General features: G+C 45.9%; 1 protein-coding gene across 2 annotated transcripts in view; it reads left to right on the top strand.

Moving 5' to 3' along the window:
• Window positions 1–4,977: 4,977 nt before the first annotated feature.
• Window positions 4,978–17,036, top strand: part of LOC150062108 (protein argonaute-1) — a 39,240-nt gene continuing 27,181 nt past the window's right edge. For both annotated transcript variants that reach the window (XM_090335240.1, XM_090335239.1), the window contains exons 1-4: window positions 4,978–5,135; window positions 12,872–13,055; window positions 16,103–16,223; window positions 16,631–16,812. In XM_090335240.1, the coding sequence (XP_090191366.1) occupies window positions 5,111–5,135; window positions 12,872–13,055; window positions 16,103–16,223; window positions 16,631–16,812 (512 nt within the window). In that variant the 5' untranslated portion in view covers window positions 4,978–5,110. The remainder of the gene's footprint in view (window positions 5,136–12,871; window positions 13,056–16,102; window positions 16,224–16,630; window positions 16,813–17,036) is intronic.

Genomic DNA, 17,036 nt, shown 5'->3' with positions numbered 1-17,036 from the left:
CCCCCAGCTTGGCCTTTTCTATGCATGTTGTACCAAGGAATGGAACCCAGATCTTTGTACAGGCTAGGCAAGCAGTCTACCAGTAGGCCAAACTCCTGGACCCTGCCTTGACTAGCTCACAGCTGGTCCTCTACTACTTGAGCTATACACCCCATGTCTGACTTTTTGCTGGTTAATTTGAGATATCCAGGATTTGTGTGCCTGGGTTGGCTCCAAATCTCTGATCCTCCTGAATAGCTGGGATTATAGACATCAGCCATGGGTCTCTAGCTTCTAAGAATTTCATAAAGCCTTCGGTTTGATTCAAGAAAATCCACGCTTAAGGGTTTCTATGCATGCGTGCTAGGCACAAGGACACAGAAATGTATCTGATATGCTTTCTGTGTTTAAGGAACTTAGGAATTTAGAAAATAATGTGAAAAGCAGATAGTGATTATGATAATAGCTAATTCTATATTGCATTATTTCAGACACTTCTAAAATTGTTTTATGTAATAACTTTTTTTGTGGGACTGGGTTTGAATTCAGAGCCTGATATTTGCTAGCAGACACTGTGCCACTTAATCCACACTTCCACCACTTTTTATTTATTTTTCAAATAGGGTTTCATCATTATGTCCTGGCCAGCCTGGATAGTGATCCTTCTATTTGTACCTCCTATGGAACTAGGTAACAAGCATGCTATCATGCTCAGGTTGTACTGGTTGAGATAGGTCTCTTGAACTTTTGTTGTTGTTGCTGACTCCAAACAATAATACTCTCAAATTTTCATCTTCTGAGTAGTTGGAATCACCATAGCTGGCCTGTAATAACTCCTTGAATCTTCATGGTAATGACTATTATTGGCATATTTTTTACAGAAAAGGAAACTGAGATACAGAGAAGTTGAGAAGTTAAATAATTTGTCCAAGGGGAAGGCTAGAGTTGAATCTAAGACCTGACTCAAGAGTCCTTCCTTTCTTCCTTTCTTCTTTCCTTCCTTTTTTGTTTTTTGTTTGTTTTTTGCCAGTCCTGGGGCTTGAACTCAGGGCCAGAACACTGTCCTTGGGCTTTCTTAAGGCTAGCACTCTAAAGTTCTCAAGGTTAGCACTGTAAAGCTGGGTGAAGTGGCTCATGCCTATAATCCTAGCTATTCAGGAGGCTGAGATCTGAGGATCGCAATTCAAAGCCAGCCTGGGCACCAAAGAATGAGAGATTCTTATCTCCAATATACCACTAGAAAACCAGAAGTGGCATTGTGCCTGTCCCTTGATCTGAAGAGCTCAGGGACAAAGCCCAGGCTCAGGGGTAGGGAGGTAGTCTTGAGCTTAAGAGCTCAGGGACAGTGCCCAGGCCAAGTTCCAGCCTTACCATGGACCAAAAAAAAAAATAAACTTGCACTTTACCACTTGAGCCATAGCACCACTTCCAGCTTTTTTGTGTGTGTATGTGGTACCAAGGAATTGAACCCATGGCTTCATGCATGTTAGGCACTCACTCTACCATTAAGCCATGCTCTTGGCCTGCTCTCTTGCTTGCTTGCTTGCTTCCTTTCTTTCTTCCGTCCTTTCGCTTTCTTTCTTTCTTTCTTTCTTTCTTTCTTTCTTTCTTTCTTTCTCTCCTTCCTTCCTTCCTTTCTCTTCTTCCTTCTTTCCTTTGTCACTCATGGGGCTTGAACTCAGAGCCTGGTCACTGCCACTAAGCTCTTTGGCACTCCACCACTTCAGCCACAAGTCCAGTTGTTTTTTAGTTCTTTTTTTTTTCTTTTTTTATTTTGCCAGTCCTGGGCTTCAGCTCAGGGCATGAGCACTGGTCCTCGGACTCTCTCAAAGTCAGACTCTACCACTTGAGCCACAGCACCACTTCTGGCTTTTTTCTATGTATGTGGGACTGAGGAATCAAACCTGGGTCTTCATGCATGCTAGGCAAGCACTCTACCGCTAGGCCAAACTCCTGGCCCCCAGTTCTGTTTTTTGAGTGGTTAACTGGAGATAAGAATCTCATGGGGACTTTTCTGCCTGGACTGGCTTGAACTCTGATCCTCAGTCAGCCTCCTGAGTAGCTAGGATTACAGGCGTGAGCCACTGATGCCTGGCTTTCTAGAATTTTTCTTTACTGTTCAATACTAGTTGTCAGTGTGATGTCATGATCAGCAGCATCAGCCTCATCTGGAAAATTATTAGAAATGCACATCTTTTGGTCCATTATAAGACTTATGAATCATGGGGCCAGGAGTTTGGCCTAGTGGTTAAAGTGCTTGCCTAGCATGCATGAAGACCAGGGTTCAACTCCCCGGCACCACATACATAGAAAAAAGCCGGAAGTGGCACTGAGGCTCAAGTGGTAGAGCTCTGGCCTTGAAAAAATACAAGGACAGTGCTCAGGCCCTGAGCTCAATCCCAGGACTGGCAAAAAAAAAAAAAAAAAAAGACTTATGAATCAGAAACTCTGTGGGGCAGAGCTTAGCAGTCAATGTTTTAACAAACCCTCCAGTTATTCTGATAGTTGAGTGAAGAGCAGCTGGATATGCCAAGATAAAGCATCAGAAGTTAATCTAATATGGACTGAATATAGCTCTTAATTTCCCAGGATTTTTCATCACATTTGTAGAAAATACAAATAAGAATACATGTAAATGTCAATATGGAAAAGTGATGTTTGAGCTACGTCTCTTACTATCACTCATAGCACAAAGGAGGGAATGGCCAGGTTCTTGTATCTTATGCCTGTAATCCTAGCCTCTCAGGTGGCTGAGCTCTGAGGATTGAGGTTCAAAGTCAGCCCAGGCAGGAAATCCATGAGACTCTTATCTCCAATTAATCACCAGAAAACTGGAAGTGGCGCTGTAGCTGAAAGTGGTAGAGTGTTAGCCTTGAATAAACAGCTCAGGGACAGAACTCAAGCCCTACAACCCACAAAAAAGGGATAGACTGAGAGTTTGGCCTAGTGGTAGAGTACTTGCCTAGCATGCACGAAGACCTGGGTTTGATTCCTTAGTACCACATACATAGAAAAAAAAAAAAAGCCAGAGTGGTGCCGTGGCTCAAGTGGTAAATTGCTAGCCTTGAGAAAGCCCAAGGACATTGCTCAAGCCCTGAGCTCTAACCCAGGACTGGCCAAAAAAAAAAAAAAATAGGGATGATTCCAGAAACTGATGAAATAAATTAGGAAGGGCATAAATGTGATAATTCAGAGTGTGAACCAGGACAAGGAACTAATTCAGAGTCTGAACCAGTACAAGGGACTATTAGAATGACAGGGAAGTCATGTGAGAGCAGCTCAGAAGGGATGTATGCATGTCATGACACAGTGAATAGTGAGGCCCACTATAATGGTTCACCCCTCTAAACCCAGGAATGTGGAGGTCTAGGTAGGTTTGGAGTTCTAGGTAGAAAAGTCCTGGTTGAAAAGTGCAAAACCCTATTTAGTTATTTTCAACTAAACTGAAAAAGGTATGAGGAGACATGACTCAAGTCCTGAGTACCTTTATAGCAAGAAAGGGGCAGAGTGCTTGCCTAGCATGCATGAAGCCCTGGGCTTGATTCCTCAGTACCACATACCCAGAAAAAACCAGAAGTGGTGCTGTGGCTCAAGTGGTAGAGGGCTAGCCTTAAGTAAGTGCAAGGACAGTGCCCAGGCCCTGAGTTCAAGCCCCAGGACTGCCAAAAAGGGGGGCGGGTGGCAGGAAGGGCCCCGTACTGTGGCAGGAAGGGCCCTGTACTGCCAGACTCCAGTAATACCAAAATAAGAAGAGGAAAAGGAAGAAAGGAAGGCAGGACAGAGAAAGACACAGTGAAGGAGAGACAGTCACGGAGACAGAAAGCACAGTGCAAGTACAAAATGTTGTTAGGTGAAAAGATGAAGAGTTTGGTTTGTACTCGTTAAATTCTAAGTGCTAGTGCAATGTCCAGATGGAGCTGTCCAGCATACATACACTTGGAGATACCAATCTAAGAATCGAGATTTGGACGGACAGTGGGCCCATAAGAGTGGGTTAAACTTCAAGGTCAGAGTGGAGAGTGGACTAAGAAGAAAACTAAGTTTGGAACCACAGGGATCCCTTGTTTCATGGGGCAAATGCAAGAAGGGCTGTTTAAGGAAGCTGGAAAGGACTGAGGCATTGGGAGACCCCAAGAAAAGGCAGAAACCAGGTAGAAGTGTTCCAAAGGAAAAAAAGATCAAGAGATTCTGGGCAGGGGGAATAATTGACAAGTATCCTTTGCATCTTCACCCACCGTGTCATCCAAGGTTGGTGGCGAGCGCACACATCGGCAGACGCTGTGCACGGAGAGGTGGAAGCAGGTGCTTCCCTAGGTCCTGCGGACACGGAAACAGAGGCTGACATCTCCCAGGGCAGGCAGGGCTTTCCACCGCTGTGTGGCCTGAAGACGGTGGCGTCAGTGAGTTCAGAGGCAGTGTCTTCGCCTCTGAGGCTGGAAGGATGAGGGTGACTGGGAGGAGAGGTGGGAGGCCGGGGCCTGGGGTGCTGGGCTGGCTGTGGGGGGGAGGAGCGAGGTGGGCTTCCTGTCCTGGGCGTGTGACACTGCGGAGGGCGGGGGCCGTGTGTGTGTGTGTGTGTGTGTGTGTGTGTGTTTGCGGGATCTGTTTGGAGGAGGAGGGTAAGGGGTGGGGAGGGGAAAAAACACCGAGCCCCTAGGCTGATGCTGGGGGTGTCACCCAGTCCTGCACCCTTCTGAACGTCACTGCGCCCGCCGTTCCACCACCTACCGGAGCCCTCCTGCCAGGCTGCAGGGCGCCGGGTGACCACCAGGGGCCGCTGCCTCGGGTCCCCGTGCCCCCGCCCCTCTCCATTGGCCTTTGTTGCCGTCGGAGCGCCCGGCTTGACTCGTTCCCGTCCGCCCCCTGGGCCTGGCGGTCGCGCCTGCGCACTGGCAGCTGGCCGGGCGCTCGCAGGGGGAGCTGCTGCAGGCTCCGCGGCGGCGGCGGTGGTGGCGGTGGTGGCGGCGGCGGCGGCAACGGAGGCTGCGGGGGCGGCGGCGCGAGCGGCCGGGCTTGGGGGTGTAGCCGAGCCCGGCCCGGGAGCCCGAGCTGCGAGAGTGCGGGGGAGCTAGGCCCCGCAGGCTGGACCGCACCGTCTCCAGGCCGCCTGAACCCCGCACGGGTATATGGGATGGAAGCGGGACCCTCGGGAGCAGGTAAGGGCCCCGCGGAGGGCGGAGCCGGGCGCGCTGCAGAAACCCGGGGGCTCCCCGCGGGAAGAGCTTCCGAGTGACAGAGGGTCTCTCCTGGGATTGGGGCCGGGGGAGGCATTTTGAAGGAAGCTGTGTGCCGTTCCGGGTCCGGGGGTCCGCGGTGTGTGTGTGGGGGGGAATGGTGGTGGGGGAACCGTGTGAAGATGAACCCTGAGGTGGGAGCTGTTTGCCCGAGGAGGCTGGGTGCCGGGCTGGGAGTGGGAAGTGAGCTGGGCCTGAGAGCGCGGAAGGGCTCCTGGAGCGTCGAGGAGGCCTAGCGAGGCCCGGCAGGTGGCAGGGGCGGACTCCAGGTGTCCGGATGGAGGGTAGGCGGAGGGGGGCACTGCGTTGGGCCTGTAGCTGCAGCATGCTGGGGGCGGGGGCTCGGCTGGGCTGGGCTAAGCTAATGTCTCCTGGGAGAAGGCGCCAGAGCTGGGCTGTGAGCTCCGCCCCAGCCCGCACGGACCGGAGGGCGAGGGTCAGAGGACGGTGGGTGGGGATCCAGCACTGAGGATTTCCCTCTTGGTGAGGTTGGGGAACCTGAGCCTGTGACATTAGAGCATGCGCAGAGGTGCCAGCTGGAAGGGGCAGCCTGATCTGGTGGGGGCGTGGCTGATACCCCCCCCCCTTGTCTCACCCTCTTTGGGCCTGGAAAAACTAGAGCACTTACACGAGTGCATTCTCCTTTAAGGTTCCACTGACAGTGCCTATGGGAATTGCCCCCTTCTCCCATCTTGGAGGCTCTGACATTTGGCCCTTAAGCCCCTCAGTCACAATCTGCCAAATACAGGTTGAGGGATACTGCCAACATGCCTTTTCAGCTACTCGAGGAAAGACGAGAATTGAAGTCATGTTTGGGGAGAGCTGGTCCTCTCTGAAGACAGGCCTTAGAAAAAGTGCCAAGGATAAGGCCAAGTTTAACTGGTTTTCAAGTTTCTAGCCCAATACTGAGTAAGAGGTAGGAGCTTTTAATCCAAAAATAATGATCCTGTCCATTGAGTTGTCTTTTGATCTTACCATGTAATCTCTTCATATCTTAATTTTTTCACGGTACCTGTCTCTCAGAGGATCATTCCTTTTTCATCTTTGCTCTCCAGTAACTGTCAGGGGGTTGTTCATTGTATCCAAGCTTGCCAGGCTGTCTGTTTTAATACAGGTTGCTTGGGGAGAGATTTTTTTTTTAAACCATTGATTCTGTGGGCTGGGATTTTGGCCTGGTGGTAAGAGTGCTTGCTTACCATGCGTGAAGACGCAGATTCAATTCCTCTGTATCACATACATAGAAAAAAGCCAGAAGTGGTTCTGTGGCTCAAGTGGTAGAGCTCTAGGACAGTGCTCAGGCCCTGAGCCCAAGGCCAGGACTGGCAAAACAAAACTATATATATATATATATATATATATATATATATATAGTTTTGTTCTATGCCATATGTGTGTGTGTATATATATAATATATATATAATATATATATAATATATATATATATATACATGTGGCATAAAAACATTGGTTTTGCCAGCAAGGAGGTTCACACCTGTAATCCTAGCTACTCAAGAGGCTGAGATCTGAGGATCAAGGTTCAAAGTCAGCCCAGGCACAAAAGGACCTGAGACTCTTATTCCAATTAACATCTAGAAAACGGGAAGTGGGGCTTGGCTCAAGGGTAGCGTGGTAGCCTTGAGGTGTAGAGCTCAAGGACAGTGCCCAGGCTGAGTTTAAGCTCCATGCCCTGAAAAAAACAAAAAAACCATTTGGTTCTGACAAGTCCCAGGCAGTAGTCACAACTTCTTTTTACTCAGGAGTGAAAAGGAGATAAAACCAGGAGAGAAACTGAGGCTAGGTTGCCCCCAAGAAGTATGAAGTCCTCTAGATGGGCTGTAGGTGGGTACCCTCTGTAACCTAGATCTTCCACCCTGTGGTAGAAAGAGTATTCTGGACTCAGGAATCATTTAGGTCATTTCTTACTACCTCCTTTCACCTGGGCTGGGGAGAGGAGTAGTAAAATTTTGATTTGGACATAGCATTACTTTTTTTTTTTTTTTTTGCCAGTCCTGGGCTTGTACTCAGGGCCTGAGCACTGTCCTTGTACTTTCTCAAGGCTAGAGCTCTACCACTTGAGCCACAACACCACTTCTGGCTTTTTTTCTATGTATGTGGTACCAAGAAATCGAACCCAGGTCTTTGTGCATGCTAGGCAAGCACTTTATCACTAGGCCAAACTCCTGGCCCCATAGCATTACTTTTCTAATGGGAAAATCTTTGTATTTCAGACTAATCAAGTTTCTCCTACTCTCAAGTCTTTCATTCAGTCATATGTATGAGTGCAAGTACTTAGTGACTACTTTTTACTAGACAAAAAAAAAAAATCTTCCAGAAGCTTTGTAGGTACTAAGGTAGAGTGCAAGGAAGCAGCTGACGTCAATGAAAACTACTATTTCTCATTCTCCAACCTACAGACTCTTAGTTTTTTAGAACGGATACTTATTACCAACAACCTATGGACTAGAACAGGGTGGGTAGGTCATTGAGGTCCAGACAGATTGTATCCATCCCAGGTTGCTAATGATTTTATTCTAACAAATATTCTAATATGCTCTATAATAATGAAAAAGAATGACTTTGTTTTTTATTAAAAAAAATAAGCTTCTTAGCTACTCAGGAGGCAGAGATATGAGGATCATGGTTCAAAGCCAGCCGGGACACAAAAAAGTCTGTGAGACTGTTAACCTCCAATTAACCACTAGAAAACAGGAAGTAGCCCTGTGGCTCAAGGGTGGTAGATTTGAGCTGAAGAGCTCAGGGATAGTGCTCAGGCCCAGAATTCAAGCAAGAAGAAGAAGGAAGGAGAAGGAGAAGAAGAAGAAGAAGAAGAGGAGGAGGAGGAGGAGGAGGAGGAAGAAGAAGAAAGAGAGGAGGAGGAGGAGGAGGAGGAAGAAGAAAGAGAGGAGGAGGAGGAGGAGGAGGAGGAAGGGGAGTCAGAAGAGGAAGAAAGGAAGAGGAGGAGGAGTGTCCGGCATCAGCCCAAGTCTTGGGAGAAGCCTTGTAGGATCAGGCTTTACCTCATCAAAGGTAGCGAGCGATTACAGCCTTGAGTTGGGAAGGTGGCTTAGTGGCAGAGTGCTTGCGTGGCATATATGAAGCCCTGGGTTTGATTCCTCAGTACTACATAAACAGAAAAGGCAGGAAGTGGTGCTGTGACTCAAGCAGTTGAATGCTAACCTTGAGCATAAGAAGCTCAGGCACAGTGCCTTGGCCCCAGTTCAAACCCCAGGACTAGAAAAAAAATTCATCCTGAAAGTTGTTGAAGGGACCTTATAACTGCTGTAGGCTTTGACTACTTGTCTTGAAAGAAATTGAAATGTTGTCCTGAGACAGCTAGAGGAAACAATGCCATAACTAAGGTCTTAGCTGCCTCCTGTGGGCAAGTATGTTCCAAGCACATGTATCAGACTGGGAGTTCTTTGGAGGTAAAGGTTGTGCCTGATTTTCTTTAGAATCAACATTGCTCTAGGGTTGAGGGAGGCCACTGTTAATTAATTAAATGAAATCACACTTAAGTGTGAATATTTGGTTAATCTCCTGTGTATTTAATAATTGTGTGTATTTAACAATTGGACAAATCCTTTTTTGGAGAGATTGGCCTCTGGGTCTTTGCTTTCTCACCTATCTAGCCTCTTGATTAGGCAAGCCTGGCTCCTTAGGTTAGTTGGGCTTCTTTGCTGCTGGAAGTAATACTGAGCCTGGGCTTCCAGCTTACTTTCTCTCAGAGCTTGTTGGGGATGGGGGAGGGGGAGTGTCATTTTCAAGGCCCCTCCCTCCTTGCTTTTGTCTACAAGGGCCACGCCCCTTTCCCCTTAGGCTGGAGCTTTGTCCTCTGGGCTGGGGCCCTCATCTGCATCACAAAGTGGCCGTCTGTCCCTGTCTGGGTCTGACGGGAAGTGTCTCCCATTCTCCGACTAAAAGCTGGGGGCAGGGTGTGGTAAGGGGGAGAGGGGGCTTTGTACAGCTGGGAGGGCTTTGCAGGGGGCAGGGTGGGATATCCCGTGAGAGATTCTTTTTTTTTTTTTTTTTTTTGCTTCCTTTTTCCTTCCCTGGTGGTATGTTAAGCTTTTGCTTTTCCCAAGAGCTCCTAGAGAGGAGGCTGCTTTGGGATTAGTGTTTGTCTTACACCCCATCATTTTTTTTTTTTTTTTTTGCCAGTCCTGGGCTTGAGCTCAGGGCCTGAGCACTGTCCTTGGACTTTCTCAAGGCTAGAGCTCTACCACTTGAGTCTCAGCACCACTTCCGGCTTTTTTCTATGTATGTGGTTCCGAGGAATCGAACCCGGGTCTCCATGCATGCTAGGCAAGCACTTTAACCACTAGGCCAAACTCCCGGCCCCACCCCATCATTTATTTATTTATTTATTTTTCTTTTTGCCAGTCCTGAGCTTGTGCTCAGGGCCTGAGCACTGTCCTCAGGTTTTCTCAAGGCTTGAGCCACAGTCCCACTTCTGGCTTTTTTTTTTTTTCTATGTATGTGGCATGAGGAATCGAACCTGGGTCGTTGTACATGCTAGGCAAGCACTCTACTACCACTAGGCCAGACTCCCAGCCCAAACTCCCATCATTTCTAACCAGCTCCTAGCTCCTGGGGCACATCTTTCTTCCAAAAGATTATTCTTTCTGGGAGATAAGGTAGATAGAAGCTGAGTGCTTAGGGGAAAGAAAAGTATCATTTTATCTGAACTCACCTGTCTTCGTGATTGTCCAGCACAAGATTGTTTTGGATGTTTGCAGATGTTCATTTGTGTGCTTGTGTGTTCTTGTGGTATGTCTCTGGATATGTTTCTTATGTCTGTCTACTTGTTTGTTAGGCACTGAAGGTTCAGCAGGTAAGGTTTCTGCTTTTTGAAGAGTGCAGACCAGGCGTGGTGGCTCATGCCTGTAATACTAGCTACTCAGGTGGCTGAGATCTGATGATCAAGGTTCAAAGCCAGCCCAGGCACAAAAGGATTTGAGACTCTTATCTCTACTTAACCTCTAGAAAACAGGAAATGGGGCTTGGCTTAAGGGTAGAGTGGTAGTAGCCCTGAACTGAAGAGCTCAGGGACAGCACCCAGGCCTAGCTCAAGCCCCATGACCCCCTCTCCCCGCCCCCAAAACTCAGATGTAAACTGAGGTAAACTTTGAATGTCTAGGTTGTGTTTGAATATGTGACATGAATATATGTCTTGTCTGTGGGCTTGTGTTGCAGTTTCTATCCTGGTCTTTCTATGTAGGTAGCTAAGTTTGAATGGTTAGTTTTGCTTCTGGCCCATAGCTGAGTTCTGAAGGCTTTTTTCCCCTCCAGATTGGGCTATAATTTCCCTTTCTACAGAGGGACCTGACTTGACAGGTGTTTAGAGGGAGACTGAGCCCCTAAATTCGAGGAAGTGTGCCCCCTCCCACAAATGCTTCTGACCTCTTTCTGAACCCACAGATGAAGATAGGCTTACCTTCCTCCCACCTCCCCCCACCCCCAGTCTGTCTGAGGTAAAAGCTGAGCTGTGGTAATGGGAAGTTCTGGGCTGCTTTATTCTTCTCTCCTCCCACCTGGGCTGGTCCTCTAATGGCAAGAACAATAATAGTAACTGAGGACAAAGGCTTCTCTATTTTCCTTCCCCCACTCCCTACCCCCAGCTAGAATATAAGACTGGGGATAGCAAATAGGTTACCCCTCTCCTCCCTTTCCCTAGGGCTTTCTGTCTTGAAATTGACTCCTGCTGTCTAGGAGTCTGTGGAAGGATTTGCGGGACATGGAAAGAATCTTATATTTTATTTCTCAGACCAATATCTGGTTCTGTATTCTGATTGCTATCTCTGTCTCTGCTTCCTAAGCCCTCTAGTTTTTATTGTTTTGTCCTGGGGTTTTAACTCAGGGTGTGTATGGGCACTGTGCCTGAGCCTTTTTTTCTTTCCCCTCAAGACTAGCACTCTACCACTTGAGCCACAGCATCACTTCCTGCTTTTTCTGTTTATGTGGTACTGAGGACTCAAACCCTGGCTTCATGTATGTACTGTACCATTGTCACATTTTCATCCTCTAGGTTGTTTTTTTTTTTTTTTTGCCAGTCCTGGGCTTTGGACTCAGGGTCTGAGCACTGTCCTTGAGTTTTTTCAAGGCTAGAGCTCTACCACTTGAGCCACAGGACCACTTCCAGCTTTTTTTTTTTTTTTTCTATGTATGTGGTACCAAGGAATCAAACCCAGGTCTCGTGTATGCTAGGCAAGCACTCTACCACTAGGCCAAACTCCCTGCCCTTTTTTTGGTGGGGGGGGGGTCATGGGGCTTGGACTCGGCCTGGGTACTCCCTGAGCTCTTCAGCTCAAGGCTACCCCCTACCCTTGAGCCAAGCCCCACTTCCCCTTTTCTAGAGGTTAATTAGAGATAATTTCAGGTCCTTTTGTGCCCTGGCTGGCTTTGAACCTTGATCCTCAGATCTCAGCCTCCTGAATAGCTAAGATATAGGCTGAGCCACTGCGCTTGCCTTTTTTGTTGTTGTTGTTTTTAAAAGCTTTCTTCACTGCCCTTTCAGTTTTGTGTAACCATACTTCATTTTACTAACTTAAATTTTACTAACTTAAATTTCCCTGTCCCTGAACTCTAGCCTTCCTGGCCAGTTCAAGCATTTTTCTATTGTGATTTCCAGTGCTGGTCTTTTCCTCAACCCTTATCTCAGCCTATCTCCATTCCATAGTCTCCTTAGTGTTGCTTTCAGCCCCCTCTCTTGCCTTCCCCCCCAACCCCATCCAGCCATTTAGTTGCCTTAATCCTGTCTCAAACATTACCTCTGCATTCCCAGGCCTGGTCTTCTTTTGGTCTTCTTCCTATATTGCAGATCAAGATGATTCTATTTTCTGTTCAGGATGGTGATAAGTGAGCTTCTGGCTAGCAGGGTAGGAGAATATTAGTCTGGTAAAGATAGATAATTTTTTTTTTTGGTTGGTCTTAGAGTTGAACTCTGGGCCTGGGTGTTATCTCTGAGCTCTTTAGCTCAAGGCTATGTTTCTACTCCATGAATGACAGCTCCACTTCTGGCTTTCTAGTAGTTAATTGTAGATAAGAGTTTCTGGGACTTCAGGGCTTGGAACTTTGATTCTCAAATCTCAGTCTCCTGAGTAGCTAGGATTACAAGCATGAGTCACCACTATGCCTGGCTTAGGTATCTTAATCTAGTTAGTATAAGGGAAAAAAGGTTTAACCATTTCACTTTGCATATAGTAGGAATTTAGCACTATATTTACATGATTAGTTTTAGACATTTTCCTGACTAGAAAGGGATTTAACAATACCAGAAAAATAAAATGAGCCTAGGAACTTTTTTTTTTTTTTTGCCTGTCCTGGGGCTTGAACTCAGGGCCTGAGCACTGTCTTTGGGCTCAAGGTTAGTGCTCTATCACTTGAGCTGTAGCACCTCTTCTGGCTTTTTCTATGTATGTGGTACTGCGGAATCAAGCCTGGGTCTTTGTGCATGTTAGGCAAGCATTCTACCAAACTCCCAGCCCCCGAGCTAGGAACTTCTGAGTTAGTGGAAACCTTCAACTGACTTAAGAAGCAAGAAAGAGGCTTCCCCTCTACTTCCCTTGTTCCTTTTCTAAGGTCCTTGTGCTTTCTCTGATCTGGGTAATTATTAGGAGTTCGTAAAACTCTGACCTCATTGGTCTTCTTTGTCTTGATAGCTGGGGGCGCCTACCTGCCCCCCTTGCAGCAGGTGTTCCAGGCACCCCGTCGCCCTGGCATTGGTACTGTGGGGAAACCAATCAAGCTTCTGGCCAATTACTTTGAGGTGGACATTCCTAAGATTGACGTTTACCACTATGAGGTGGACATCAAGCCAGACAAGTGTCCCCGAAGAGTCAACCGGTAAGTTGCTACCAAGTTCAGCAATCTTTATTTACAGCGGAAATTAGAAAAGGGGCATAAAATTAAAAGAAAAACCCAGCAGAGGATGATATATATGACCAAATTTAAAAAAACTTTTGAGGAAGAGATGTCAGGTGAGGCTGATGTTGGATTTGGTCATTAATAGAGAACTGGTGACTTTTGCCAGAACAATATCAATAGAGTAGTTGGGTTAGTTACTCCAGTTACAATAAGTAAAGGTATAAGTGGCATAGATAATGAAAGCAGAACTTTTTTTCACACAATTTGACAGTAAAATGGTGAGAGGAAATATGTTGGCTAAAGAAGCCTAGCAAAGAATAGCCAAGAATAGTGCCTAGCAAATTTAAATCCTTGTTGAAATGGATAAATAAAGAACTTTTTAAGAATGAGGCATAGATACTTTGTATACTGAAGTGAGAGAGCTAATAGAGGACAGGTTTTGAAAGTTCTAGGAATGAGTGTAGAATATCCTTCCTGAGACAGGAGGGGGGGTTAATTATCCTCAGTCAGAAGAAGCAATATTTCTTCTTCTCCTTTTCTTTTTTTTCTTTGTTGGTTATGGGGCTTGAACTCTGGGCCTGGGCTCTGTCCCTGAGCTATTCAGCTCAAGGCTACCACCCTACTACACCTTGAGCCACAGAGCCACTTCTGGGTTTTCCAGAGGTTAATTGGAGATCAGAGTCTTGCGTCTCACGGACTTTAATGCCCAGGCTGGCACTGAACCACGATCCTCAGATCTCAGCCTCCTGAGTAGCTAGGATTATAGGTGTGAGCCATAGCTCCCAGATTTTTTTTTTTTTTTCCTCAGTCTTGGGGCTTGAACTCAGTGCCTGGGCACTATCCCGTAGCTTTCTGCTCAAGGCTAGTGCTCTACCACTTGAGCCACAGAATCAATTGGAGTCTCTTGGACTTTAAACCAATTGGAGTCTATTGGACTTTACTACCTGGTCTGGCTTTGAACCTCAATCCTCAGATCTCTGCTTCCTGAGTTGCAAAGATCATAGCATGAGCTGCTGGTACCGGCACAAAAGATAGGACTCTAATATATCTTGCTCTGCATTGTGTATTTTTCCCATTAAATCATTATTTTGGAAAATATTAAACATCAGTACATGTAATCTGCCTCAGTTTTTTATGTAATTCCATAAGTATTCCATTGAATGGCTATATTTCATTTACATTAAGGGTAATTCTAAATTTCTGCTACAAAATTGAAGCTATATTGAATATTATATGGATACATGTTTGCACTCAAATAGTATATTTAGGAGATAGAATTTTAGAAGTGCAATTGTTGGATATGTATTGCAGATAATATATTATTTTTTAAAGGTAAGTTATATTGATTTTTATTCCCATTAATGAGGTTTCAGGGGATTTGTTAACTCCTATCAGGACCAACTTAGTATATATAGTATATATCAGTTGTCTGTCTTTCTCTCTTTCTTCCTTCCTTCCTTTTTTTCTTTCTTTCTTTCTTTCTTTCTTTCTTTCTTTCTTTCTTTCTTTCTTTCTCTTTCTTTCTTCCTTTTGGCATTTTGACAGGTAGATAATTACTTTTTTTTTTTTTTTCCAGTCCTGGGCTTGAGCTCAGAGCCTGAGCACTGTCCTTGGGCTTTCCTCCAGGCTAGCCCTCTACCACTTGAGCCATAGCACCACTTCTGGCTTTTTCTATTTATGTGGTACTGAGGAATCAATCCCAGGTCTTTGTGCATGCTAGGCGAGCACTCTACCACTAGGCCAAACTCCTAGCCCCTATGTTATTCTAATTAAATTTTTTTTCCTCTAATGAATGAAGTTCAATATATTTTCATTTGTTTAAAAATAATATATTTAGGAGCCGGGAGTTTAGCCTAGTGGTAGAGTGCTTGCCTAGCATGCATGAAGCCCTGGGTTTGATTCTGATACCCATATACACAGAAAATGCTGGAAATGGCACTCTGGCTCAAGTAGAGTGCTCAATAGAGCACTAGCTTTATTTTTTTTGCCAGTCCTGGGCTTAAGCTAAGGGCCTGAGCACTGTCCTCGGACTTTCTCAAGACCAGAGTTCTACCACTTGAGCCACAGCACCACTTCAAGCTTTTTTTTCTATGTATGTGGTACCAAGGAATAGAACCCGGGTCTTCATGGATGCTAGGCAAGTGCTCTGTACCACTAGGCCAAACTCCTGACCTAGAGCACTAACTTTGTGAAAGCCCAAGGACAGTGGCAGGCCCTGAGTTTAAGACCCAGGACTGAAAAAAAAAAAAAGATGGAAATGAATGGTAGAGAAGGTTTGACAGAGCCTGTGAAGAACCTAAGTAACGAAGGAGTTGAGAAAGATTGCTTGGCAGCACAGAGACATATTGGAATTCAAACCATTTACTTACAGTTGTTCCTAATATACCACTTTGAATGGGCTTTGAGGAAGCAGAGAGATCAGATGGTTGTTGGGCTGAGATTTTTGGAGGAATGATGGACACTGGGATCTGAGTGGTAGAGGGTAAGAAGTAAAACTGAGGAAGGGATGATAATTGAGAGAAAACCAGGAAGTGGGACTAAGAGCTTCAGAGAGCTGGAGAGATTAAATGGCTCTTTATAGTTTATTATTATTCCAGTTCATCTTATCCTCTTCCTTTTTTTTTTTTTAAATTTATCAGACTGGGGATTAGAAATTGGAATAGCCTAAATTCTGGATAGTTATTAGAATCAAGCCCTTTTTATCTCAGACTCTCCTTAGAAGGCATGTATGCCGACTCTTCTGGTCCCTTAGAGCCTTGGTGATTATAGACCAGCAGCATCACCTGGAATGTTAGAAATGCAGTGTCAGGCTAGTCTGCACTTTTCACTTATTGAATCAGAAGCTGCATTTTAATAAGATCTCCCTATGATTCATAGGAATGTTGATGTTTGAGAAGAACTACCTCAGAGTGAAAAAAGGTTAGAAATGAGTATAGTAGATGGGTCATTGCCTAGACTTTGATTTACTTCCAAAAACTTGAAGTGGTAGTCTCTTGGCTTCTACAAACCACTTCTGTCCCCCACAGGGAAGTGGTGGAATACATGGTCCAGCATTTCAAGCCTCAGATCTTTGGTGATCGCAAGCCTGTGTATGATGGAAAGAAAAACATTTACACTGTCACAGCATTGCCTATTGGCAACGAACGGGTAAGATGGGAAGTAAGGGTAGATCTGTATCAGAGATCTGAATTTGAAAAAACCCAATGGAAGCCCATCTGGGGTTTGGAGGTTCAGGGTGCTTTTTGATATTTTGTGCTATGAAAGTGAGTTTTAGAGAAAGGAGTAGATGGGGCTAATGCTTATTTAGTCTATGCCTGTACCCTAATCAGATTAAGATTAAATGTAAAACAGATCTAAAGGACTTCCTTGAGAGGGAAAGAAGCTGAACCAAGATGTTGGAAACGAAGGGGCTGGATTCATTCTGTGGTTTTTATTCTGAGTCCTACTGACTTAAGGAGCAGAATTTTGGCAAGTCCATGGAGCAGGCAGCAGCTGGGTCAGGTCTATGGAAAAGCCATGCAAGTCCTTCACTCCTTTTTCTCACCCTCTTGAAGGTCGACTTTGAGGTGACAATTCCTGGGGAAGGGAAGGATCGAATTTTTAAGGTCTCCATCAAGTGGCTAGCCATTGTAAGCTGGCGCATGCTGCATGAAGCCCTGGTCAGTGGACAGATCCCTGTTCCCCTGGAGTCTGTACAAGCCCTGGATGTGGCCATGAGGCACCTGGCATCCATGAGGTATTGGGTGTAGTTAGTATCTGGGCTACTAGCACTGACAGAACTGCTGGGAGTGGGGAGGGAGGAGAAGGGAATGAGTACATGTTAAGGTCTTTGTAGTCCTACCATGTGCCAGGCAAGTATGCGTAGACATTTAGATGGTTTAAACCCCTGGCCCTGTCCTTAGATATCTTTGGACCTCATCCCATCTGTCCCCGCAGGACAGAGAAAAGGTAGAGACTTGA

The sequence above is a fragment of the Megascapheus bottae genome, chromosome 6 (genome assembly GCF_031878675.1).
Source record: "Megascapheus bottae isolate mThoBot1 chromosome 6, mThoBot2.hap1, whole genome shotgun sequence".
Lineage (NCBI taxonomy): Eukaryota > Metazoa > Chordata > Mammalia > Rodentia > Geomyidae > Megascapheus > Megascapheus bottae.
Note: the sequence above shows the minus strand (reverse complement) of the source record. Positions and strands in the feature narration are given on the sequence as shown.